This window comes from Pygoscelis adeliae, unplaced genomic scaffold, assembly GCF_000699105.1.
Source record: "Pygoscelis adeliae isolate BGI_AS28 unplaced genomic scaffold, ASM69910v1 Scaffold38, whole genome shotgun sequence".
Classification (NCBI taxonomy): Eukaryota; Metazoa; Chordata; class Aves; order Sphenisciformes; family Spheniscidae; genus Pygoscelis; species Pygoscelis adeliae.
In genome coordinates, this window is record NW_008825614.1 from 17,981,417 (window position 1) to 18,008,825 (window position 27,409).

At 39.0% G+C, this 27,409-nt stretch overlaps 1 protein-coding gene across 1 annotated transcript in view; it reads left to right on the forward strand.

Moving 5' to 3' along the window:
* Positions 1–22,993, forward strand: part of RIC8B (RIC8 guanine nucleotide exchange factor B) — a 46,221-nt gene extending 23,228 nt beyond the window's left edge. Inside the window, exons 5-11 of the mRNA XM_009333066.1 lie at positions 3,078–3,172; positions 7,912–8,065; positions 8,389–8,484; positions 11,042–11,186; positions 11,340–11,484; positions 13,763–13,882; positions 21,902–22,993. Of these exons, the coding sequence (XP_009331341.1) occupies positions 3,078–3,172; positions 7,912–8,065; positions 8,389–8,484; positions 11,042–11,186; positions 11,340–11,484; positions 13,763–13,882; positions 21,902–22,013 (867 nt within the window). The 3' untranslated portion in view covers positions 22,014–22,993. The remainder of the gene's footprint in view (positions 1–3,077; positions 3,173–7,911; positions 8,066–8,388; positions 8,485–11,041; positions 11,187–11,339; positions 11,485–13,762; positions 13,883–21,901) is intronic.
* Positions 22,994–27,409: the final 4,416 nt, after the last annotated feature.

The window sequence follows — 27,409 nt, forward strand, 5'->3', positions numbered from 1 at the left end:
GGCGTGTCAACCGCACCACTCAGCTTGGTGTCATCTGCAAACTTGCTGAGGGTGCACTCGATCTTCCCGTCTATGTCACTGATGAAGATATTAAACAGTACGGGTCCCAATACGGACCTCTGCAGGACACCACTCGTCACCAGTCTCCGTCTGGACATTGAGCCGTTGACCACTACCCTCTGGATGCGACCATCCAACCAATTCCTCACCCACTGGACAGTCCACCCATCACATCCATACCTCTCCAGTGTAGAGAGAAGGATGTTGTGGGGGACCGTGTCAAAGGCCTTACAGAGGTCCAGATAGACGACATCTGTACCTCTTCCCATGTAGCCCTTCCCAAAAAATAACTTTTTTGTTCTTGTTACTACTTAGTCAAAACATCTAATCCATACATTTTCTGTGTTAATAGCTTGGATTATATAATGCAAGTTAGAACTGTATGTTTTCAAATAAAAAATGCAAAGAAGACTATTTCATAAGAGTCTTAGATTTCCAGAAGAAGATAAATCCTGTTCACTAATAATTGGCCAGCTAGGAAAAACTTTTTAATATAAGTGTATCAGATGGCTACATCTCTGGAGATTGTGGACTATAGCAATCAGGAATAATTAGAGCTCAGAAGTCTCCCTAGTTTTCTTCTGTTTTTCTGAGCATGATGATAAGCACATCAACTCTAATTTTTAACAACTCTGAAGAAAGAGTGGTACTGTTTCTAATATCTTTATCTCACATCCTCCCAACACCAGGTTTAGACTTAAATGTGATCTTTTAAGATGAGGTCAAGCACGAGAACCAAACACACTTTCGTTGTTACATCTTATGAATAAGATTTTTCTTGTTTTTTTTCATTATAACATCAGATCTTTTTTTTTTCCTTAGATAAATATGCTTCCTATGTGTTGCATCCCTAAATTTATAAACAGAAACAATGAGGATAACTTTTTTGGTTGAATAACCTAAGTCTGTGCTACAGTAATAGAATTATATAGGGAATCTTTCTTTTTAGTCCACATCATATTGTCTCTAAAACAGTATTTTACTTTTCACTGGGAATTGTAAATATGCAGCATATAAAGCTAAGCAGAAGCTTACAGTAGTTAAAATTGACAAATAATTGTTCTCTTTAGTGCATTGGACTAAACAGCAAATAAGACCTTAATCATAACGTTAAGGAATGTAAAACTTGAGAAAAGTCTGAAGCTTATTCTTTGCTTTAATGTCTCAAGGATACACTGAATAAGAAATCCTGAAATTTAAGATTGAGTGGGGGGAAAAAAATCAGAGAAGCTAATACTTTGAATTTCAAGGAAATATAAAGAAAGTGAGGGACTTTTCTCTTGTTTATATTCCTGACTTAGACTTTTATTAAAAATATCTTTAACTTTGTCAGAGAAAGTTCTTTGTATAGGCAAGTGATTGTTTTGGAGGTAGAAACTTGAGTGGAGAGAAATTACCCGAAGTCAAGCATGTAACACAGCTGTATGAATGTTTGCTAGTTTGGAGTTTGAGAAATATCACCTTTGTGGTTAAGTTTTTCTGTGTGGAGGCAATAATGTCAGGTGTTAAGTTGGAAAATGAAGCTGTATTACATGTTTACCTCTTGAGGAGTAAGCTTTTGAAATCTGGATCTTGAAGTTGGTATACTCCTATGAAATACTGGGAATCTTGGGAGATGAAAAGCCCAGTTTACTGCGGAAGGGTGGGCGGGAGGTGGAACACAGTTGTGGCGTTACCTGATGAGGTTTCGTGTGGCTGCTGTCTGCGGAACGAGGGAGGATTTGTTCCACAAAACTTTTCCTCCCTGAAGAGCCCAAGCATGCAGCTGTCAGGAAAATTTCCTTCAGATTGGAGGAAATTCTGGTGGTAGTAACCTTTTTTTTTTTTTTTTTTTAATGAGTTTAAGACATTCTGGGGCGGGAGAAGCTTAGTTTGTGTTTTGAGATAAAGCTTATATAACAACTCTTTACTAAAAGTTCCTGAAAGCAAGGAACCTTTAAATTAAAGAGCTCTTTAGTAGTTGTAAACTGTTAGCCAGATATGTTAGGTGACATTCTGCTTAGCAAGTATCCCTGTGGAAGTATTAATGATCTGTAAGAAGAGTAAGCAGCATGTTAATTAAGTGGGCTGAAGATGCAGAGTTTGAAGAGACTACAAACAGTAGACGGGATGGAAAATAAAAGGAGAGCAGGGAGGTTAGGCATGTGGGTAGAAAACTAAATGAGATCCATCCTAAGCGGGAGAGAACCATTTGAAACACCAGTATTTAATGACTGGAGATGGTTTCAAAGTAGCAAAGGCAGACAAGAGCCGCAGGTGGTACAGTTGGCAGATTTGGATGCTGATGTTACAAAAGATGCAGTGGGGCTCTTTGTGCTAGGTCAAACACACCAGAACATATGATGGATGCCAAGAAGAGCTAATGAAAAAGGACAAGGACAATGATACACACAGTTAAATGATTGCAGTTACTGGTGTACTTTTGTGTGGCTGCTGTCTGGTGGGAGATTGGAAGGGGGAATTGCTTGGGAGAGCAAAAATAGGGCAAATAAGGTTGCTGAGAGTAGAGAAGTTATTAACGAAATGGAGAAAAAGGTATCAAGGGAACAGAAGCACGTGAATTAGAAAAAGAAACAGACTTGGTGGGGGAATGAAACTGTTGGCAGCGAAAGGTCTGAATGAGGAGGCGGCAAATTAAATGAAGAACATATGTAATCCAAATGGATGAAGAGGCGGCCGGGTGTAAATACAGGAAGGAAGATAGTAGTGGTATATTAGGAATAGTGGTATGGAATTGAGCAAATGCTTGTAACGGGGTTTTCTGGTAGTAAAGGCTCATTTAACTGGAAAAAAGTCCCCAGTGACTTTTACAAGGCCGAGTTAGAAGGCCGGCATATGACAGTTACGTTGCATTAAGCATTCAGTGAACTCTAAGGTACAGTCCTTTTATTGGTAGGGATGGATGTTGTGATCTAATAGGTATTTTCCATCTTTAATTTTTATTATTCTAGTGACCTGAAACCCCCACTTGCAATCTTCAAAATGAAAAAATATCTTCATAATTTATATTTATATAGACTGAATCTCATCAATTTCGTTACATGGCTGCCATCCTTCGACACTGCTTATTAACCACGGGCCCTACTGAAGACAAAACTGAAGAGTTGCACAGGTTGGTAGAATTGCAGAACTAATCTATTTTAAAAGGTTGTGTTTTTTTTTTAAATAGAAAAAAAATTACTTTGCCTAAAATCTAAAGTGGAAATCTGAGAAATGATGAAAACTATTAATTTTGAGTAAAATATTATTTATCTTTTTATATAGCATATCCACTATTCCAGAGAGGAAGTGGCTGGCAAGATTGTTATCCATAATAATGAAGCTGACCTTGAAATCTTTTTGTGTGTGTGTGTGTAACTGAGGATGAAAATACATATCGAAGTTCTAGGGGTTGTACAAACTGAAGTGGAATGCAACTTCTGTTGTTTTGCACAGAAGCTGATGGAAAAACTGCATTTTGAGATTTTTATATGTAACTTTTGCAATTCTGATGGATTGGGGTGGAAGTAACAAGTTGATATGTTATCTCCAATAGTTCTAGGCTGCTTTATTAAAAGTACAAATATCAGTTCCCTGGTAATAATCTTTATTTTTTTTTTCCAAAGATGAGTGAATCATCTTGCAGTTTTAGGTGCATTGTTTTTTTTTCTCAGTCCTGCACCCAACTGTTTGCTATGTATTTGCAGCCAATAATTCAACCAAAATTCAGAGTAGTTTTAGTGAGGTGGTGGTTCTTTGTTCAGTGTAACTGTTTTTTTTCTGTGACACCCTTATTTGTATCCAAGTAGGTCAGCTGTTCACAGGGCCTGACAGTACAGTAGCTTCAAACACTATGCCACATTATCTCTAAGCAATGAAAGTTAGTGTTGCCATTTTCTTCTTCAGAGGTGTCCTTATATCTAAGTGTAGGGTCTTTTGAAGATCTTCTGAACCAGCAGTCTCCAGGAAGAAGGATATAGCTTTTCACACCCAGCAATCTTGAAAGTGTTAAATGAACTTGATTAAAATCTTAGAAAGCTCTTCGAGATCAACAGTCTTAGTAGATGAACACTAAAATCCTAGATCAGAGCCCTTCTCAGCTGGTGCAGACTAGTTTGGAATAATTTAGGATGCTGCTACAGTAGTTGCCATGACTGAAGTTAGTGCTGAGTGTGTCCTAAAAGGCAGTCAGTGTTTTCTTTTTGCTGCTGCTTATGGTGGATGTTTTGCGCTCTCATCCTCCTTTAAGGGAGGGACTGGTGGGAATAAGTTCCCCACTGCTGGGAAAATTGAACAGATTTGGACAAATTCAACAACTACAAGAAGATTGGCCTTCAGCGTTTAAGCTTGTACATAGTCAGCAAGACTGCCTGATATTCTGGTGAATTATTATACAGCTGATGCTCTTCCCATGAAAACATGTTCTGTTTCCTTGTTCATGAACCTGATTAGTCTAATCACCCTGTAAAATATATCACCCTGTAAAATTTAATTATCTCGTGCTATTGCAAAAGGATGCATATTATGCAGGTCCTTTTGGTTTTAGCTTTTGCAAACAGTTGCAGATGAGATCCAAAAAGGGCTTTATGTATAGAAGTAGGCAGCTGTGGAGAATATGTAGTATTGGTGTGATTTCTGTCCTTGCTTTTTTCAGTCAGAAGGGATATTTTCTGTAAAGATGCTGCCCACATGGACATTATGGAGACACCAAGTCAAGGCAAGGATTATCCATAATTCAGAGAGGGGGAAGCAGAAAAGAAATGAGGATGGTTATCACTACCTTGTGTTACTTAAGTTGTTTCCCCTTCTCCATCAGACTCAGTATAGCACTGCGTCAGTCTTTCTGTTATGCTGGGAAAACAACTTTCTCCCTCCATTAGCTCACTGTAGCTAGTTTGTTTAGCTCAATTTGATAGAAGAAAGAATTAAAGTATAGTATTGCTGCATGTAGTATTCATACTTGGGTTTTTTTTAACATGCTGGAAGAGCACTGCACAGGTTTTGACTTTTGTTATTCAAATATTTCAGCCCATTTGCAGAACCTGAGTTTTGTCTTTGAATGCTACAGGATGCAGTAAAAGCTGAATGATTTAATATGCTTTTCCACCAAGACTATTTATCACAAGGCAGCTCTGGAACAGAAAAGGTATAGTCAGAAGTAATGCCCCTGCAAATCCTCAGAGGAATCAGGGGCCTGGATCAGAGGGCCCCACTTCAGTCCCCTGATGTATTTGGTCAAGCAAAACTTCCATTCCTGATAGGAGCTCCAATAATGAATGAGTAAACTTGTGTTAGCAGTCTATAGCTGGCATAGCATAGCTAAAAAAATGAGGCTGTATCGTCATTCGGGTGTTCAGTATGCTGGACTCTGACCATGCAATCTTTATTGCTAGAGATGAGGTGTGAGTCAGAGAGCAGAGCGTAACTTCTGGCTCTGCTTTCCACCTGGAGCCTATCAGTAAGGCAATTACGAAAATAATGTTAAAAATGGAATAAAATATAAGCAGTGTTGAATGCAGAATAAACTTTATGAAGCATCAGGGAGGCGTAAGTGTATTTCTTACAATTGCTGATCACTTGCACTTCTCTAAGTTTGTAAATCTGCAGAATGTAAGATGCTTAAATGAAGGGTTCGGACAGCACATTGTATGAATGCTTGTGCTCTGAATGTGTGAGTTGAGGATTTATTTTATGTGAGCATCAGGTGTTGGACACATGCCCTGAGCTGTGATGTACTGATTGTCAGTGTGGCTCTATTTCTAATAAATAAGCAGAAGTTACCTATAAAAATACCTTAACTAATTTAGTACCTGGTATTGTTGTCATTATTGTGGTTCTGTCATGTCATTACTTCACATTTGGATACGAACAGCTTAAAGCACCACATATTAGAGTGAGTGCCATTTTTGCCCACTAACGAGGTTTTAATCAAGGCATTCAGCAGCTCTAAATAGGCCTTTGCTTCTGAATTTGCATATCAGGAGGGGGCTGGGAGCATGAGTGGGTGGATGTCATGTCCCAGTGATTAATGATCTCTAGGAAGCCGAAAAGGGGAGAGTAATATACGCAGTATTTCTACCCCCTGGAGTAGGAATGCAAACACTATTGTGCAGATCTGTGCATAGTCACTGACTTCCTGGTAGCTGGAGAATTTCATACACTCCTCTACCACAAATAAAACTGTCAGTGGAGTGACAAAGATCAGAAAGCCGGGCTTCATTTATTGAAAAGAATAGCTGAGACACAGTGATCCAGAAAATTAATTTTGTAGGTGTTTGGGAACTTGGTTGTTTAATAAGAAACTGGTAAAAAGAGAACTTCTGATGAAAGACATGAAGCCTCCAAATATTTGTTGAATTTCAGTCTGTTTCGTTTCTGACTATTCCTGAATTATTGGAGAGGAATAACTTCCATGATATAAAAGACGTATCTTAAACAGGAATTGGAAACAAAACAAAGAGAACAAGCTTTCCAAAAAGTAGAAGTTGTCTGAATTTCAATTGCTAAAAGAGCAAAATGGAGATGGCACAATGTGGAACAGCCACCCAGTCTGATCAGACCAAACCCAGCACATTTGTTAGAAACCCTGTTATGTTTGATTGCCATGATTTGCTTTCTCTTTTACTATTCATTATTAGAATTGTATTAATAACATAAAAACTGAGGGCAGCTTCTAAGCAGATATTATTAAAAGCATTAAATGAAGTCATTTGAAAAGTTTTCTCTATTCTTGGAACACTTTGCCAATCCTTGAAACATCAGTGCTCATAGTTTCATTGATAGCATTGAGGTCTGCATATGTAAGACCTAAATAGTTCTGTAGTATTTCTAAATATATCCATTTAAATGAAGTAATTTGAAAAGTTTTCTCTGTTCTTGGAACACTTTGCCAATCCTTGAAGCATCAGTGCTCATAGTTTCATTGATAGCGTTGAGGTCAGCATATGTAAGCCTAAATAGTTCTGTAGTATTTCTAAATATATCCATTTACACGTTTAGTTGGGCATCAGCAAGTAAATAATGACAGAATTCTAACTTTTGCAGCACCTGTGTAATTTAGCCCCATACTCAGGAAGAGTATGGACCCAAGTCTGTATAATGAGAACAGGATAGATAGCAAACTCAAGGGATGTGTACCATACAAGAGACTCTTGCGAAGTAAGTTCCATCTTACTCCATTAAAGAGGAGGGAGGGACCCTGTGGTCTAATTTAAATCACTTAATGGATATTTGGGAAGCGCTTTGTAGAATGCACAGGTTGCCAGTTACTGAAAGGTAGTGCTTGGTAAATAAACCTGAATCTTTTTAAAATGTGTTAAAAGCCTTCTATATTTCCTATACGCTACGAGCTAAGTAAAAGTGAAAATATTTCAGGGGACCTGAGAAATTGCCACCACGCCCCACTGTTACAGGAGGAGGAAATGTCTTCTGTGGTGTACTTTGTCACATTAATGATGGTAATATGGATGTGTTGTAAAATGTTTTAAGTTTCAAGGAGGAAAAAACTCTGACCGCTGCAAATCAATGTGAGAGTTCCCCCTGCTGTCCTGCAAGATCAGCTGCTGTAACACACTGCTGGAAGCTGTGCCTTACCTATGGGATAGGATACTGTGGGGGCTGAAAGTAATAATGCACTGCTGCAGTATAGCTTTTGGAGCTTTTGTCTTTCTTTTTCCTTGTTTGTTCCAAGAGCCAGCACTCAGGCGATAATGCATGCCACCTTCTTTAAAACCCAGAGAGTAGAAAATAAAGCATTGTTTGAATTGCAGGGCCTCTTTCTGGTTGCAGTTGTACAAACAGTTTATGGTGAGTTGTACTCTGTTTTTAATTCTTTCTTCCAAATGAATAATGAATTTTTAATATCTGTTTCAGCAATGCAATCAACCTCTTAAGCAATGTTCCTGTTTCTTGCTTGGATGTTCTTATTAGTCCATCATCCCAAGAAGAAACAGATATAAAATACAATGGTATGAATATGGGAGCAATTCAAATCTTACTGGATTTCATGGAGAAGAGAATAGACAAGGTATGGGCTGCAAAGATTCTTCACAAAAGGGGCCTCTTTTATTAAAGCACAAAGTGCGCATATGTAAAGCTTCAGACAGTATTTAGCACAAACATGGATGTCCTTGCTTCTAGATTGTGAAACACCTCAAAATTGAGATCAAATTCCTATGAATATCTGAAGCATACTTGCTTGTGTGTGTGTGAGGATGAACATTTGGCTCTTTGTATCTATGTAAAGTTCATGTTTTGGCTGTCGTATAGGACTTTATTGAAGGGTTCATAGGATTTGTAAAGGAAAATTTGCTCTTAAAAACGTTTTATTTGTATTTGGTTTTATTTTAGGGAAGCAGCTATAGAGAAGGTCTGACTCCAGTTCTCAGTTTATTAACTGAATGCTGCCGAACTCATAGAAATATCAGGAAGTTTATCAAAGCTCAGGTAAGTAAAATATTCATCAAAATTTGAATATGAAACTAATGATAAACTTTCTGAGGTTTGTACATCAGTGCCAGACACTGATACTTCAAAAGTATGAATGGTTTCATATTAAATTACCCACAAAGTTCTCTGTGGTATTTTTTTCTGTTAGGTCTCTGACAACTGTCAGCTATAGAAATAATTTTTCAGCCATGTAAATCAATAAATATTATGGCCCAAGTTCCATGATACCTTTTGTAGAGCTGTTAAATAATAAAATTAGAGGTATTGTAAAACTGTGTTAATGTGGGTCACTGTGGATCATGTGACACTGGCAAAGAACTCAGTGAGGTCTGTCCCCTTACAATCCAGCATACCAAAAAAATTTCAGTGCCGTTAATAAAAGTTTGCAAAGCTGTGTGGTAGCCAGTGAGGCTACAGGTGTTTTGAAGGGTTCTGCTTGAGCTTCCGTTTGACCTCAGCAGGCAGGAGTCACTGGAATTGAAACTTGTGTACCAATGCGTATCAGCTGTTCTGTCAGAGTAAAGCTCTGTCCCTGAGTAGAGGCACACTTCATCACTCGGTCTCTTAAACGAGCTGTTTAATATGGTACAGACTATGGGTAGGCTTTTTACAGGAAAAAAGATTTCCATGGCATGGTTAAAGATCTGAAGGATCTCTGTGGTTTGGTGGTTGGTTGTGGTGTTTTCTGTGTGTTCTGCTGCTTTTCCTGAAGTCGAGTGGAGAAAAGTTAAAAGGTGAGCAAGGGAGAGACAGCTGAAAGCAGCTGAGAAATGTTCTTTTTCTTAAGCTGCAGTGATTTTTCGGGTTGCCTCTTAGATGCTGCTCCCAGATCAAAGCTGTGCCTGAATTCATAAATGGAGTTTATAATGGAAAAGAGTATATTTTGCATATATTTTCTGTCTTTTTCCTCTGTACCAGAAAAGCATTTTTGAGGAATTTAAGAAACTCGTTCTTGGTGTTTATTGTTTTTATTCACAGCAGTTCTTTCCTAGGATACTCTTCTAATCTGTTAAAATAAAAAAAAAAAAGTTTCAGAGCCAAATGTTCAGAAGTTAGAAAATGAAGTTGTCTGCATGTTTTTATGACATCTCGGTGTCTAGATGTCAGGATGTAATTGCATGCTGTCTCTTACCGCTGCCTCATATAGCGCACAGAATGGATGGATGCTGCTAATTGCATGACCAGATGTTTGATATCTTGAATGATCCTCATTGTTAAGTGTTGGCCTTAGGCTTTATTTATTGTGCACTATTCAAATTCTGATCTGAAGACAGAATGATCAATTTCCTCATGGACTGTCCTATGGCACTCATCACTGTATTAGTATTAGAGTATTCTAAAAACATTAATTCATTCTTACAACACTGTGAAATGGCAGCCATGGTACTATCCCCATTGGGGAAAGTAAGTAGGGACAAAGTAAAATGTTTTTGCTAATTGTTTGAATACCTAGTTTGAAAAAGACAGGGTCTGTTTTTTTTTTTAAAGTAGTTAATACTGTAGCGTTCATTTGTTTAAGTATCGGTTCCCAGTGAGCCTCATTTCAGTAGTAATTGTGCAGTAATTTTGCACAGAACATGACATTTTTACATTAGACACCTAGAAGACAAAGGACCTGCAATTTCTTATGACAATTAGTGACATCTTTGGCTTCATTCCCTAGTAAAATATTGAAGATCCATAATTCTTACAGGAGTCTTCAGACCATTAAATATTTTATATTACAGCCCAGATTTGTTTGCAGATCATATCATATCCTGTGAATGTGAAACAATTAATGTAGGTTTTGAGTCTGAATGCATATGCACAAGGAAGTGGAAGTTAGGTTGCAAAACCAGCTGTATTTCAGGCAACTCCTGCCTTTCTTGAGAGTTGAAGTTAATATTAATTACATTTATGAGAATTAAGTTAACAATATTAATGAGAAAATAGTGTGTTTGAGGAAATGTTAAATAGTGTTTTCTCCAAAATCTTTTTGAAACTTGTCTTCAGCTTTTAAAAGAGTGTTTTCTGGGAGAAGTATGCATTTCCTCTATACATGTAGAGCCAATTTTTGAAATTCATGGTAGTAGAACTTGCAATGTGACTTATTTTCCTGCTTTTTCACTATAAGTATATTCATTGTTCTGTATAAATTATACATCATGTTAATATTGTAGGTTTCTTTAAGCTGGTGTTTGTAGTGCTTTTGACAGATATTTGAGCAAAACAGACGAAACAAAGAACACGAGGTTACTGCTGCCTGGTAGCCAACTGCTTTGGGACACTCATTTGTGCTCTTAAACTCCTAATAGTTGTCTTTTTTTAAAAGTCTATGTTTGGGACTGAGTGCTCTTCTGCCCAGGATGGCAGACCAGAAGGCCTGAGTATGTTAAGAAGCAAGAGTCATTACTAGGGCATGTAAGCATAGTTGGGTTGATTTTATTCCTTTTTTTTTTTTTAAGGAGCAGAGCTTACAGTATTTTCTTGTTCTGTTGACTGTGTTTGTTTCTGCAAGGATTGGATAGGTATTGCCATGCATTCTATGCTGGTTTTCCTCTTTTTGTGCTGCTAGGTATTGCCTCCATTAAGAGATGTATCAAATCGTCCAGAAGTTGGCACAACAGTGAGAAACAAGCTTGTGCGCCTTATGACACATGTTGACCTCGGAGTAAAGCAAATTGCAGCAGAATTTCTTTTTGTTCTTTGTAAAGAGAGAGGTAAAAATTACTACTTCTTCTCCCTTTTATATAAGGTCTTGCTGTAATTAGTGTATTTGCCTCTTGCTGTAACTCTCGATTCTTTTAAAGCTATGCTGGGTTTTGTTTTGTAATGGAATATAGCTGAATAATTTTCTATATCACTCTTTGCAGTTGACAGCTTGTTAAAATATACAGGCTACGGTAATGCGGCAGGATTGCTGGCAGCAAGGGGCCTGTTAGCAGGAGGAAGAGGAGATCATTGGTACTCAGATGATGAAGATACGGATACAGAAGAATACAAATCTGCAAAACCAAAGTATAGTATTGTTTTCAGTTCTGCATGTCCTGTTGCAGTTTAGATGTTTTGACATAACTTTTTTGTTTCACCTTTTCCAGAGAGGCCAGTTTTGGAATTACATGTGCTTATATTAACTGCTGTCTCCTGTTGACTTCGTGGTCTAAGTATTGAGAAACCAGCCTCTAATAGTGACCATCATGTAGTCGGATGGCTGGAAGAACAAAAAAATCACTATGAGAATGATTTAACTTCAGTAAGGGGAACTATGTAAAAATGAAAACTTGTCAAAAAGAAATAAGGAACAAAAATGAGAAGTGTTTGTGGATGGTCTAGGAGCAGTTTCAAGATGCATATTAGAGGTTCAGAGTACATGTGTGTTCTCCATTTAAATGGATACTTAAAAAGCTGGAATTGTTAAATAAGAGTAAAGGAGGTTATTGGAGATGATACTGTAAAAGAGTAACAAAGCAGACCAAAAAGGTTTTGAAGAGCAGCTTACTGGAGGCATTAAGAATAAAGAGAATCTTCTTCACAGGTTCATCAAAAGCCGGAAGCCTGCAATATGTATATGGTCATTAGATGGTTGAGATGTTAAGTAGGCAGAGAAAGGGGGCAAGTCCATAGCAAAAAAGCTAAAGGAACTCTTTGCATCATTGTACCTATGAGGAAGTTTGAGGGAGTTCTCAGGCGGGACCCTTTCTTTACAGACTATGAGTCTGAATAACTTCAAAATTCAAGTGTGAAAAGAGATTTTTGAATAAATTGAGCAAATTTTAGAAAAAAATTATAGTTACAAACTTAGCAAGGATGGCTTTTGCCCCAGATTTTCCAGGAACTCACATGAAGTTGCCAAACTACTAACTATTGTTTGTGGGGTATATCTCTGTAACAGAGAAAATAAAGGTGTCGGGTGTGGCTTAAGGTTTTAAGTGGGACTTTGTAAAAAAGGAACAAACCAGTAGGTCTAGTTTCAGTCAGTCAGATTGCCCGGTACTAAAATTTTCCTAAAGAATCGAGTAAGTCACATAGGTAAATATGGAAGGAGCAAAATAACTTCTGTAGAAGTCACACCTCAGGAATCCAATGTATTTGTTTGAAGGATTCAATGATCGTATAGAAGCCCTGTCTGTTGATTTTTTTTATTAACTGTAATTGATTTGGTGCTAAGGGTTTCAGTTTGTCATGTTACATCTATGATTTGATGCCATTTAAAGTAGGTTCTGAAATTGTTGATAGTGGGCATCTGAAGCATGTTATTTTTCTGCTTTACTCTGTTTTCCTTGAATTAGACAGACATGATATATGGGGGGGGGGGTGTTGTGGCTCACTGAATGATTCTTATTAAGGAAGGTGAATGAAAGACAGGATTAAATGTAGGAGAAGTTACAGGAATTATATTGCATTTCTATGCTAAGAAAAGAACTCTAAAACAGGAGGTTTCTTTTTTATTTCTGCACTACAGGATATTTTTTTTCTTGCTCTTTTGTCTCTGCTCTTCTTTCAAAAGTCTAACATTCACTTATATGCATATAAGTAAAAGTATGACATCTATTTAGTTATAAAAGCTGACACTTAAATGAAACATTCAAGAGAATTGTCAGTTGCTTTATGCATCTGATTTTCTGTATTGCTGTTAAATGTTTGTGATTAAACTGCTTGAAAAGGTGATTTGCCCTGAAAGCGTTCTTTAAAACTATTTATCTGCTTTTGTTACTTACCATTTGTGTATCGCCATTCTCTTGTTTTAACAGTGAAAATAACTGGCATTGTAAATTCTCAAAGTAACCTTAATTTGGTTTGAGGAAAAATCATCATGGGAGGTGAACAGTAAGCTAATTCAACGGTTCTTCATGAATAAGAAAATGTAACTGGAACCTGTCCATATTTTTTAAATTAAGCCTGTACAGAATTAGTTGCAAACATGTATCTGTTATTCAGTTCCCCATCTATGTCGTTATTACTAATGACATCGTCATTATTACCATCATTATTCCCCTGCTTTCAGACTGCTTGTGTATGGGTTATAACAAGTGTTCGTGGAATGTGCATTTCTGAGTAGCTAGCAAGAAATTAATACAGTGAATCAACAAGATAATATTGTGATTCAAGGGAAAAGGCTACAAAAAAGGTATAAATATGGACGCTGGCTATTTCTAGTAAAAACTTTCATGTGCAGTTCAGACATTGTTAATCTTGGTTTCTGTTACTGTGTTCCTCTTTCCACCTATCAAGAAGATAGACAATTTACATACATATTTCTATAGAAATGCAAACTGTATTGTTTTTCCACCTCCAGCATTAACCTTATCACTGGTCACTTAGAAGAACCAATGCCCAATCCGATGGATGAAATGACGGAAGAACAAAAAGAATATGAAGCTATGAAGCTTGTCAACATGTTTGATAAACTTTCCAGGTATTGTATTATAGCTGCTTTTGAGGGAGGCAGCTCATATCCTGGCTCTTTACTAAGGTCTAGTGCTTCAAAATAGTGCTATGATCAACTTCTTTGCAGGATTAGGACGACTTTAACTGCAGAGAAAAATGTTTAGCACTTCAAAGAAAAGAGTGATATGTAACAGGACTTCAGAGGAAACCTGTTTTGGAGAGGACTGGACAGAATTGCGAAGATCTGGTGGTGAGGGGACCTGCCTCCTAAATGGATAGGCTGATAATAATGAAAAGGATTTCTCCTTTTAAAGTATGGGACACAATCCAAGCCGAAGGCAAATGTACTCATTTTCCCCAAGACAATGAGCAGCATCTCATGGTAACTACTTATGACTGCTGCTTATATGAAGAACAAATACAGTGTGAAAATAGTTGTCACCAGAAGCCATAAATTATATAATAGAGTAATTAAAAGGGAATTTACAATTAAGAATTATTGTGGATTTATTAGAATAAGTGTGAACTGGATTACGAATGAGCCTTTATAATTTGTTTTAAATGACTGACATAATGCCATAAAAGAAAATGGTACTTAATGTGACATAAAAGGTGTATGTTATTGATAAAGAAAGTTGATTTTTATTTTATAACTTTCTACATACAAAAAGGGAACAGACCCATGCTGTTAGCTATAGCTTTTTTTTCCCTCTGACTCAATATGCCTAGAATTTGCTGGTTTTTCTTCCCCCGTACTTGTAGCCATATTAGAGTGATTGCTTGTAGTTTGTTTTCTGTGTAAGCAAGTTTTACATTCTTGAGGAACACTTAATGTAATACTAATTTACCATTGAACTGAGCTGTAGGAATTCAGGTAAATATATGTGGGTCATTCTTCAAACATGGGAAAACTCAACAGCTAGAAGCGTGTTTGTGTTTTGTGAGGGTCTGTAGATATCAAATAACAAGATCTATTGAGAGAAATGCAGCAAACCAAGTATTTTTACATCTCTATCAAAGGTTAGGAATACAGCAAAAGATATGGGAGAAACTGGATTTTATATTAGCTGACAAGGACTGAATTATAAGCGGGAGCGAAAGCAGGGAAGGATCTTGGAACAACTGATCTGAGACTGTCAGTGAAGTAACTGGATACTTTTTCACAGTATTTGCATGGAAAGCAAGTGTAGTATGTTAGTCTTTTTAATGAAGAGAAGAAAATGCAATGCACGTGTAATCTTTAATTGAACTACTATGTAAAATGGAACGATGGCTATGTAAGCTAGACAATTAAGATGCTGAGCATTAGGGGGACCACAATCAAATGACTAAATGGTCTAAAACTTTTTTAAAAGGAAGATTGAGACCGGAGATAAACTAAGACTGAAGACAAGTCAGTTGCTATCACTATAGCAGTTACACAAAAAAAATCCAAATGGCGTTACTGTAGCATAAGAGCCTTTTCAGTTTGGAGGATTGGAGACACCTGCTGTGTTGCCTGCTACAGGCTGACAATAATTAAGCAGCTGGTGCCCTGTGTCACTACTTATCCTCTTGGCCAGTAGCATTACTTTTACCTTGGGCTTTCTGTGTCAGTTACATCCACCTGCAGTTTCTTCTATAGTACTTCGACTGCAAACTCTTCAGGGCCGGGAGTCTTTTTGTTGTAAGGTTTTTGTTTGGTTGGTTTTTAGTATAGTGATTACTGTGGGACAGTGTTGTTGATGTGACCCCTTTAGGTGCTGTGATAACATGAATAAAATCACTTGACTGTTCTTCCCACCCTTTTTGTTCTACTGAAAATTGGGGGGGGGAGAATGCTGGCAGGAAGGAGAAAGAAAGTAAGACTTTCTGTTGGTTTTGGGAGGCTGTGGGACGTTTTTAATGAATGTAATTGAGTGCAATTGTGGGTTTTGCAGATGTTAAATAAAATGGGAAGCTGCCAGTCTTGTATACAGGAAGAAAGGGTTAGTAACATGCTGATAGTCCCTCCGTGTTTTTGGAATTGAACACTTCTGCCTCCAGCTTGAGCCCTGCAGTGCTGGGAGTTTTCAGAGATTTAAATCTACCAGTGGAATGCACTTTTTTTCCTCGGTTTGCAACCTACAAATTTAAACTGGAGGTTGCTTTGATAGGAGTCTTCGGTTGATTCTGGGTTTTGAATCTTGCTTTGAGGCAGGCTGCTAATGGCAGGTTTCCTACTTCTGCTGGTCTTTGTTGTTGCCACCGTAGGAGGGGACGTATACCATGAACTGAGCAGTTTCAGTTTGGTGCAGTGCTTTGCTTATAAGAGGGGGGGGAAGTTGGACAGGGAACCAGCAGCTCCTTCTTCTAATCTTGAATGAGCTTATGTAACTTTATCTGTGTAACTTGAACAAGAGCTTAGAGTGAACTTGCGTGATGTAAGTGTGAACTGGATTACGAATGAGCCTTTATAATTTGTTTTAAATGACTGACATAATGCCATAAAAGAAAATGGTACTTAATGTGACATAAAAGGTGTATGTTATTGATAAAGAAAGTTGATTTTTATTTTCTAACTTTCTACATACAAAAAAGGGAACAGACCTGTGCTGTTAGCTATAGCTAACAGCTATAAAACTGGTTTGCTTAGTACACTTGTATTGTCCCTGTAATGGAAGCTAAGCTTTAAAGAGCTAGCATGCTTTTGCTGGAGAAAGGTATGGGGGAAAAAAAAAAGTTGAAGGACTGACAAACTTGTTTCCCTTCCTGACTAACGAGGACAATCAGGCCAGTCTGTCACTCGGGTGTTCTAGATTTGGCTTTGACTGGTCCTGTATCGTTTTTGAAAAGTTACCTGATGATGGATTGAACTCAGAAAACAAATTTGCAAAACAGCACTACTTCATTGAAAAGTTACAGCCTTCATTAATGGCTGCTTACTGTTTACACTGTACCCTTTGTACAGGTTTATTGAAACTATAAGTAATAAAGTGGCATTTTCTCCCTTGTTCCATAAGATGCCAGTGGACTTTTGGTCTCCAGGTTTCTCTTTATTTTCAGCATTGGCACTGAAGAATTGAAACTGCTTTAAGGTGATGTAGAACTGATCCATGCTTTTGGTCATTTCAGGTCTTACTTCCAAAGTTTTTCTATTCTGTTAGGTTGTTGGTGTTTAGGCCTGTTCATGGTGTGATTGACCATCGACAAGACTAAATTAAAATTAATCATGCAGTTTTATTTTATCAAAATGTATGGGGGGAAAGCTGAATATTGTTTGTGAATCCATTTCCCCTGCCCCAATATTTTAACATAGACTTGGGTTCTTCAAAAGCTTTTATAGAAATTAATATTTTGCTCAAATTTGGCTGGATGAGATTACTTTTAAAAATCATTATATATATAAATTATGAGTGTAAATGAAGATGAAAACTCTTGATTACTGCAGCTCTTGAGAGATGTAGATGTTACTTAGGTAGTTTGCTGGATGCCTGAACTTGGCCCTGAAGTAACTCTATGGGCTTTGTCTGCAGTGAGAGTCAATACTATCTTGTTGACTCATTGAGAATTGTTTGGTGACTATAAATCAGTGTCCTCTATACATGATGCACATCTTTGAGCTTTGAAAAACTCACCAAATCTGCAAAAAGATTTAACTCAGCCTTTCATTTTCACAAAATAGCAAGTTAGCCACCTTAAATCAGTGTTGTATGATAGTCTGTCTGTTTATATCATAGATTACTGGAAATACTGTGTCTTAATTAAAATGTCTGGAAAAAATGCTAACATTTTTTCTATTATAAATGGTAGATAGAATTGTATATTAATTGACTAATTTAAAATGTCAGGATGCTTTTTCCAAGCCAACCTTGTATTAATAGCAAGAATCCTTTTGCTGATGAAATGGTCTTCAATTATCACAGCCTGGGTTTTGTTGTACATTGAACAGAAGTCAACAAAACGACTATGTAAGAGAACCTGTCTAAATAAGCAACCATACTCATTAAAAACACAAAATTAATCATAGGATGAATGAAGAAGGCAATGTTACATAGATATTTTTTTTTCCTCCCCTTTCTAATCATAGAACAAAGTAATGTTACATGAAAGGATCGGAACTATTATGTAGTACTCAATTATAAGGAGGTGAATAGGTCCCTAACATGCCATTTTATCAAAGGAGCAGACTGGTGTTTACATGATGGCTATTTCATTACAGACACCATCATTAATTCCATGTGTCAATACTGCCCTATAGCACATAGAGCAGACAAGAAAGAGTTACCCTTCAAAACAAGGGAATGATTTTTGAGTCGTTATCAAGCTAAATGGCAAGCAGGAAGCTAGAACTTGTATAGATATATTTGAAGGGACTCTTGGGGGATCTGGAAGTGCAAGGAGAGAATGCATTTTACCAACTGTTTAATTATGGTGTGTTTCTAAGTACACTTGAATAGAATGCTTTGTTTGCATTAGAAAAATGAATGTTGCAAGGTGTATTTGAGTATATGGGAGGTCACATAAGGATGTTCAAATATTTATAAATATGCACATTGTGTACTTGTATATATCTTCATGGATACAGAAGTCTTCCTGCTGCCACCTGCTGGGCTGAAGCGATGTCTCTTCTGCCCTATAGATGTCCCATAAATATCCAGTTTCTGGATAGTTGAACTGCCTTCTGAGGCTATACGTGCCAGTTTCTGGTGCTTCCCTTGCCACCATGTACCTCACCTTAAACAGTAAGCGCACCCTGAGCTAGCCCAAGTTGAGGTCTCTAAGCAGCCAGTGCTAAACAGGCAAATTGTTGAGGCTGGCAGAGCTGAGACCGTTCATACCAGGTAAGGATCAGCTCTGAGGGCTGTTGTGTGGTACTGAAGTTAGCCAAGTGATGCCTCTTGCGATCCTACCCAAAATTCTGTTATTTAGCAGGTAGTTGTTCCAAACTTCTGAAGCTAGCTTCGTAGGCAGCCCAGATCTTTTCCTCTGTCTCCCTCTGTATTTTTCCTCTTTGAAAAACAGGAGTAAGCTTGTGTTCAGAGCTTGCAGTCAAGTCTTCACCAGTGAAAGGATGCCATGTTTTACACCATTTTAGGACTAGATTATGGTTAGGAAAAAAATAGGCTGATCCCTGCTTCTCCTCCTACATCTTCTTTTGGTGGCCTAGAATATTTGTCTTCATACAGTTCAGTTTTACTGGGTAGCATTTGTCTGAGGAAGGATGTATGGAGTTCAGCCTCCTAATGCAGAGAAAGCACAGAAAACTTGTAACAACCATCATTCATCCTGTTCGAGGACTTGCAAAGCAGGAAGCTCATGCAGGAATGAAAGGTAATTGATAAACATCCTTCTTATTCTATGAAGGGCAAGATCAGCCTAGCTCGTGGTTAAAGTCTAGAGAGGAGGAAATGCATTGGGAACGAACCTCAAATGCAATACAGCACAGATTATAATGGTGCACTTCGAAATGAGTACAGCGAGCTGAGAAACAGGCTTTTGAGCATCACAAAAGAAGATACAAGTGCACTTCAGTGACTCAGACTTCTACATTACATTGTCACACAAAACTTGGTGCATTTATCCCCAAAAGACTCCCACAAAAACCACAGATGAAGACTTGTGCGTATGGATGTGTCTTGTCTATTGCATCTGGTGATCGGTGTCTCCGCAGATGACTTGCCGGGAGAGAAAAAGTTTCTATCAAGTTCTGGAGTGTGTGTGGCAGGATGCAAAAGTGAAGCACGAAAGGGAAGTTGCAGGGCCACACAAATGCATTTAGAGGGCCAGACCCTGAGCTAACCCAACAGATATCTTACAAGTATCCTTACGTGAGGAGAGGGAGGTCCCCACATAAGGGGACCTTGGGACCTTGTTTTCCCGTGTTTCGCTTTCCTTTTTCTTGAACTGTTTCTTTATCCTTCGCTAGCCATTATACTTTACTTATTACCAATAATAAATTGTAAATTACTAGTAAATTATGTGATTCTATGACTTCTGGCTGCAATGTTAAATGTTGCAACCTAAGAGTATGTGTTGTGGTTTTTAAAATAAAAATTTAGGATCCTCTCAGCTTAGAGGGCAAGCAAAGGTAATTTCATTCTTTGTGGCTGTGTTTTTATTTTTAGGACTTAAAAAATATGAGCACGGACTTCAGGTGATTCTTCTCCAAAAATAAGTGTATTAGATCACTACTGAGGCTTGAACTTGAATAAGTGGCACTGAAGGATTGTTGCAAGACTGATTACAGATTTCAAAGGACGCTTGTTTTGTATTACGGTGTTTAAAGTTTAAAAGCCAAAAAGGCCTTAGATGTTCAGGGGTTTTTCCTGTGAAAAACCGTTGCGTCTTTGCTGTTAGATGCAACTCCAAAGGACTCTGGCTTTGCCTTTGGGGGACCCCTGCAGCAGGCAGGGAGGGTTCTGGTCCTGTTTGGACACTAGATCTGCAGTCTTCATTTTTTGAGCCCTTTCAAATCTGATTTCGAGTATTCTTTTGATCTCTTGTCGCACACATCTCCAGCAGATACTTGAAAACTTAAGAGTGCTCTCCTTTGGGCAGAATCTGCATACTATAGGTCGCATTGCCTGAAGGGAGAGGACTTGCTGTTTGTCCTCAAGTATGGCAAGCTATCTGCAGTCTATTTAAAGATAGATCCTACTCTTAACACACACACGCAGGCAGAGTCTGGCCTGTGCTCTTCAAGTATGGTCATTACAAACCTCCCTCCCTGGCCCCCAGCTTCCCACCCAGACCTGGTTAGCCAAACCGCAGCAGTTTCTCCAGGTCCAGTTTCTCGTGCTGTGAAATGCTGCAGGCAGTGGGATTTGTGAGCTTATCACCGTAGTACCTGATTGCCACATCCACGCAAATAGCTGCATTTCTCTCGCTGGTCTCTGCTCTTCCCGAGCAAAAAAGACTCTTGGAGACTTGATTTAACTGCTGCTTGACTGTACAATATCTAGCGTAGGCATGCCGTGTAATTCAGATGTTGCCTTTCTTCCTGTTCCTATAGTTGTGTTAAGGTCAGATTGCCAGCTGTGTACAAGCAATTTTTGTCCCTTTTGTCAGCCAAGGCAGTAGTGCAGACCAGGCAGAGAGCTGGTGAAATGCCTTTGCAGCCCCACTGAGTGATGGAGTTTTATTATCCGTGGCTCGGGAGGGTGGTATATGTGTGTTAAATCGGCAGTTTTACTGGGCTGCCTTTCAAGCGAGGGGTAAATTGACATCAAGCCTCCGCTCCTTTATTTAAGGTGACTCCTGAATATTTAGAGGTGTTCTCCATTTTTTTTTCAGCAGAAAATCAAAATGTTATCTTTGCCCTTACAGCTTTTGGCATAATCCACATATAAATGAGGGGATAAAAAGTAAGGATTAAATAAATCTTTGCTAATACTTTTTGATTGGCTTAATCAATAATTAATCATCTCTTAGATGAGGCTGTAGCTTGTGGAGTAGATATAATTGGATTAGCTGCTGAGAGGCCTTTGGAGCTTTGAAGAGATTAAAATGGCTGTCAATCCTGTAATTAAACTGCCACAAACAGAAGCAATAGTATTAGAATCAGTCAGCTTTTTTTTAAATGAATCAACAAGTACTTACACACCCGAAGTAGTGGTATGGGCAGAGTCAGTTCTTGTAACTGATTTATTTCCTTCAACAAGATGAATATGTATCAAATCATTGTTTTAATTGCCTGGGCATGTATTGGCGAGAATGGCAGGTGAAATTTTAGGAAGAAATGGCTGTCAGAGAACTCTTAGAAGAAAAGCTAGTTTGTGTATCTAAAAGAGTGAACCTGCTCCTTGTCTTGAGCCTATTAGGCACTGACTTTTCATGGTGTCTTTAATTGGCTAAGTAGGTTTGGCCTACATGAATGAAGTCTTTATCTGTCCTGCTCTTCCCCTCCCACCTATTTTGGAAGGTTTTTTGTTCCTCTTTCTTCAAAACAGAGGGCTTTAGCAGGAATAACTTCCTTTTAAAGGCTCATTATGTACTAAAGCATATACTGTATGTGACTGTATTATACACATATGAATTGATATGTGTGCATATGCTAATATATGTTCTTTTTTTAAATCTCTTACAGAGATGAGCTTATAAAACCAATGGGAGTGCGGCCGGATGGTACAATGGCTCCTTTGGAAGAAGCAGTCAGCCAGTACCATACCAACAAGCGAGACAGTTCAGATTCAGACTAAAGCATCACCTGCTTCACTCTCAATTCTCCTCTAATCCACACTTTTCCTTAGAGCCACGGCATCTTTTATCTAGGCATTTTATCCTCACATCAGCCAGCATCACTTTAACTGTTCTGTTATTGGGATATTTAAATGATGGGTCCTGTGGTGTAATGTCTGAATTTTTATTATGTCTGTTTAAAGAACATATCAATTTATTAGTTTATGATCTTTATTAATTTAAAACTAGATGTATTTCAAAGGGATAAAAAGTGAAAGCCCACAATGTAAAATAAAATACAAACACTTTAATTTTTCAGAATCCTGTTCTCTGAACTCTGTAGGTTTTCCCATTCTTGATATTTTTTTGTATTGTCTTGCCGGTCTCTCCCTTTATATAATTGTAATTAAAGAAGCGTGTTTGCTTAATGGCATTAGGACCAGGGGGTGTTTAAACTTAGAAGTCTGGCTGACTTCGTGAAGCTGCTTTAACTGGCATTCAGCAGTGATTTCAGAGCTACCCTTTTTAAAATGTCATTGGATTTCTTACTGCTACACACTTCTGTGGTTAAGCTGCTGCTTAAGATTTTACCAATGTGTCAGTTGCTGACTGCTGCTAAAATTACCTTTAAATTGGGAACAAGATGATGTATATTGTATGTCCTCCCTCCCTCCCCTCCCCCGTTAAGACCACACGAATATACCTCCCCCTCATCTTTGGTTAAGTAAAAACATCCCTATTCAAAACAGCATTCAAGTATGTACACTTAAACGTTGCCATCAATGGAGGTGGACTAAAGTGAAGTGCACGTGCAAGTGTTTTACTGAATCGGGGCCTACTTTTGGAGATTAACAGGTATGCCTCACTTGAAGGGAAGTCAAACTAATCAACAAAGAAATATTTCCTTTTAGGGAGAACTTAGGCAGTGATGGGATAGAGAATGGGAAGTTGGGAAGGAGAATAAAGTGTTACTTTCAACTCTGTACTCTTTAAAAACAAAGATTAAAGTTTTAGGTGTGCTGCACTGCTGCTGTTGCCTCTTTGCCTGCTTGGTTTCTTTCTCTCTGTGTTTCTCCCAGCGTGAATTACGTGATGAATAATCCATGTCTTGGTTTGTAATTCCTTTTTTTTTTTTTTTTTGCTCAGAAGCATTACACATGCCATTCCTTGTGAACCTTTCAGAGGTTGGTGAAGGTTCTCCAGTTTGTTTCCTACGACTTGACACTGGTTCCCTGAACTAAGGAAGTTGATGTTCAAAGACCTTGTAAAGGGAGGACTTGGTATGAAATCGTGCTGTGGTTTCCCATGTGAGGAGCTTCCACAGATCTCCTTAGTCTTCCGAAAGGGCTAAAAAGAAATAATGCACTGCTGTCCTCTCAACAGTAAATTTGTTTTCCCAAAGGACGCTGCCCAGCCATAGCAATGCCCTTTTTTTTTTCTTTTTAAACAAACAAGGGAACTTAGGGACATTAATTCTATACATTTCTGTGAGCAGGGACCTTTCTGAATGTTAAAATCATCGATGTTTTGGGTTATGACTTGACTTGGGCTACATTGTCTGCTGGCATCCACGTGGAGCATCACAATTTGCATAGGGGGAAAAGGAAGCCAGCTACTGTTTGCACACAGCAATAGCTAAAGCAAAACCCATCAATGTATTGATAATACTGTAATTATACCCATTATGCATGAATCTGAAAGGGGGAGGGAGGAGTGGTCCAGGAGCAAAAAAAATGCTTAGCTGCATCTAAGCTGGGTGTCAAAAATGTAATTCTGGGTTTGGCATCATCCACTGACTACTCTGAGCCCGGCACGGGCAAGTATTAAGTGCATTGCAGGTGCAAAGAATTTATGAACCCTCCCTGAGGAGCAAAACTTCACTAGCTCTGTTAATGGTTAATTGAGTCCTGTCTTGGTATCAGCTGAGGCTGTTTCTTGGGGCCGGAGAAGCAGTTATTTCAGTAATAGGTTTCTATATGGGTTGCTATAGAGGGATGAGTACAGAGCATGAAAAAGAGCAAAATCTCAATTTGTTGCTTTACAAGTTGTAGAATATGCTCCTACAATTAGCTGGCTAAAGAGATTAATAAAATCTATTAAAAAAACTCGTTACAAATGGTATAGCGTGAGGCTGTTGTGGGCTGGCTCCTGCCAATTGCAACAGGGCAACAACAGTTGCAATAAACAGCTCTTCTGTTCAGTTTATCTTGGAAAATACATGCTCGCAGTAGGTTTTACAGATGTGAGATGCTGCTTCGAGTAAAAAGAAAAAAAATGAAGACCAAGCATAGAAGGTTCTGCCTGATTCCTCTAGCTCAGGAGTGATTTTCATAATTGGGTTGCCTGTAGTGGGAGTGCAGGTTGATCTAGTTGAATTAATAACTTCCAGTACTGCAGTATCCCAAAGCATCTCTTGTTCCAAGATGATGGCCTGTGGAAGGGGTGCTGCAAGATTTGTGGCTTGTCTTTGAAACGTAACGTAGGTCCACCCTTAGCTGCACCGGCTGGAAAATCTTGGGACAAAGTTCCTCCAACACAACAGCGCATCTGCTTCCTTGTGTGCTGTATGATGATTGCTTTCTCTTCAAAGTAACCTAGCATGTGTTAAGATTTCTCTTGGATTGGGAGTCCGGAGAAAAGTAAAGGGAGTATTTGGTGGTCTAAAAAAAAAAAAAAAAAGCTCCTTGGAATTGTTTGTTTACTATGAAATTAGGATTTGCTCCTGAGTTTATTTTCAAAGCTGAACCTCCAAAATTGGAGGCTGGGGCAACCGAGCCTTATTTAAACCGGCCCTGGGCAGTGAGCCCGAGCAGTTTGGGGAATGCTCTCTCTTTCCTCCCCAACAGCACGGAGGTGCCGCATCTGCGCTTGAACGAGTGTCCGAAGTTCCTGTTCAGATGTGACGGTGGGAATCTGCTGCAGCGTGCAACACTTCAATACCTGGTGGTCTGAAGCCTGGGGAGCGATGACAGGTTTGCTGCCTCTGCTAGCAGTAGCTCTGATAGAGTCATTATATACGTATTTGACTAATGCATTACATTCCATATGGTATGAGCTATTCTGTATTATATGAAATAAGGTTATTTGATTATATAAATACATGCTTTCATTTTTCCTCCAAAACATTTGAGTACAGTTGACACAGAAAATACTGTAATTGGAAAAATGAACTCTTCTGAGTAAAATGTCAATAGGTTTTCTGTGGTGACTGTAAAGGTGTTAGCCAGTGGGTTTCAGAGACCTGTACCTTTCATTCCCAAAAAGCCTTTCACAGTCCATCCCAAATACAAAACCTTGTGTTTCAATCTTTATTTTGGCATCAACAGTCCGAAGTAACACAGTTCTCATTAAAGCTCGTCAATGATTTGGAAGCTTTGCTTTTCTTTGTTTCCCATTAGAGTTACGAAACAAAAGATGATGGGAAATTGCTGAAATTTGTCAGAATACTTTGTTCTTTTGCAAAATAACGCAGATGTATTTGTTTAAATGTTCATGAAAACTTCCTGGCAGGTATTCTCAAATGCTAATTGAAACTTTATGTGCCCCAAAAGTGGTTTTCAGGAAAGAGGGATGTTTATAATCCATTAAAAATGTTGTGAGAAAATTACCAGAACTTTAAAGAAATTTGCCGCAGAGGAAAACCACATTACCTTTGATGTTTTGAATATACAACATTGCTGTATATGCATGTGGCCAAAATAGATTTTTCACCCTATATCTGGACCTTTTCCAAGTACCTGAAAATCTGCAATGGCTTTAAAAAAAAAAACAACAAAAAAAACCAAAAAAAAACAACTGGGCAATAGTATATTTCTCTTACAGTTCTTCAAGTAATAATTTTCCTCTACCTGAGTGAAAAATTGGTTGTCAAAGGTGACTTTAAGGAAGAGAATATTACCATGAAGCTGTTGTATTAGTTGGTTGCCACGCATCCTAGTCCGAAAGAGGAAAGTAAACCCGAAGTGTACAAGGTCCCAAATCTCCTCAAGGAGCATTCCACAACATTGTCCTTCACCTTATTATCACAAAACAGCTAATAAAATCCTGCGCTTTAGTAAGTCTGGCTGTAAAAAGACTCTTCCACTGTTCAAACAGTTGAGAGCCAGACTTTGCCGGTCTTTGATGAGCAGCAAGTTAAACAGTTGCACAGGTCAGATTCTCTTCTGGCCAAGCACGGAAAAATGATGATTTAGTGGTGGTACAAAGATGTAGCTCACTTTCAGGGAAAAAAAAAAAAATAAAAAGAGAGCACAATTTAATCTGGCAAAGGAAAATCTTTGTTATGTTAACATCTTAGTTACTTGGATGGCTCTGGCTCTTACGAAAAGCAATAGGGAACATTTCCTGGTTCCTTCGTGCAAAAACTTTTGCTCCTCCTGAAGTTGGTTCTCTCCAAAATCCGTGTTCTCGCTCTGGCGGTGCAATATTTAGACCAAGAATTTTGGGGGGAAGTGATGTTCTTTTAGCTTTGCCGTGTATCCTCCAGCTGGGTTTGCCTGGGAATGCGGAAGCGGCTCTAGCGCAGGCAGCTCAGCGCTGGCTGAAGAGCAGGCAGAAGAGCCTGGGAAGGTATGCTGTCGCTCCTTCCTGACCTCTGCTGCCAGCCAGCTGCCTGGGGGTGACCTGAGGGCAGCGGAGGCCCTGCCTGGCGGAGGTGGGACTCGGGAGCCCCCCCTGCCTGTCTCCTGCTGCCTGTGGGTAACCAGGAAAGGCACAGGCCGCAGGGCGGCCGGGCGGATGGGGGAGATGCAGGTGGCTGCGTGGCATGGAAAATGGTGGTAATTGCCTGCTTGTGGTAAAGCTGAGTGTTTTTCAGGGCTCCTCCTCTCACCACCAGCACCACTGTCTGCAGGTGAGTCCGGTTAATCCTCTGCTTTTACCTGTCGCTTGGCCCTGTGGAAGGCTGTGCCTTCATTAGGATATTGCCTTTGGTTGCGAGAATCGGTAACGCTTTGGCTGTTGCATGTCTGTCCCTCAGTGACTTGCTTTCCTTCTTGAGAGCGAGCCCCCATTCCTTGCTCTGTGCAAGTGAGGATGAGGGAGAGGGGGTCCCACAAGAAGGGACCAAACTCGTTTGTTGGGAAAGAGGTAGGAGCAGCCATGTCACCTGTCTGTGCAGCACCGGAGCCACTTTCAATTCCATTAGACACATCTGAGGGCCAGGCTGTCCTGCAGCTACTCCCATCTCGGTGGCCTCTGGCCAGGCTTGAGGACAGCAGATGTAGTCTGACAGGTGGGGAAAAAAAAAATCCCCCAAAACTGACCATCGCCACAACCAGTCCAACGTTATCATCTGACAGCACGTGGCTCAGGTCAGTTCCCTCTCCTGGCTGGGAGCTACAGGGTCCAACAGGATCAAGTAAGCAACTCGAGCATCCTGGCTTTCTCTAGAGCAGGCGTGAGCGCAGATTACTGA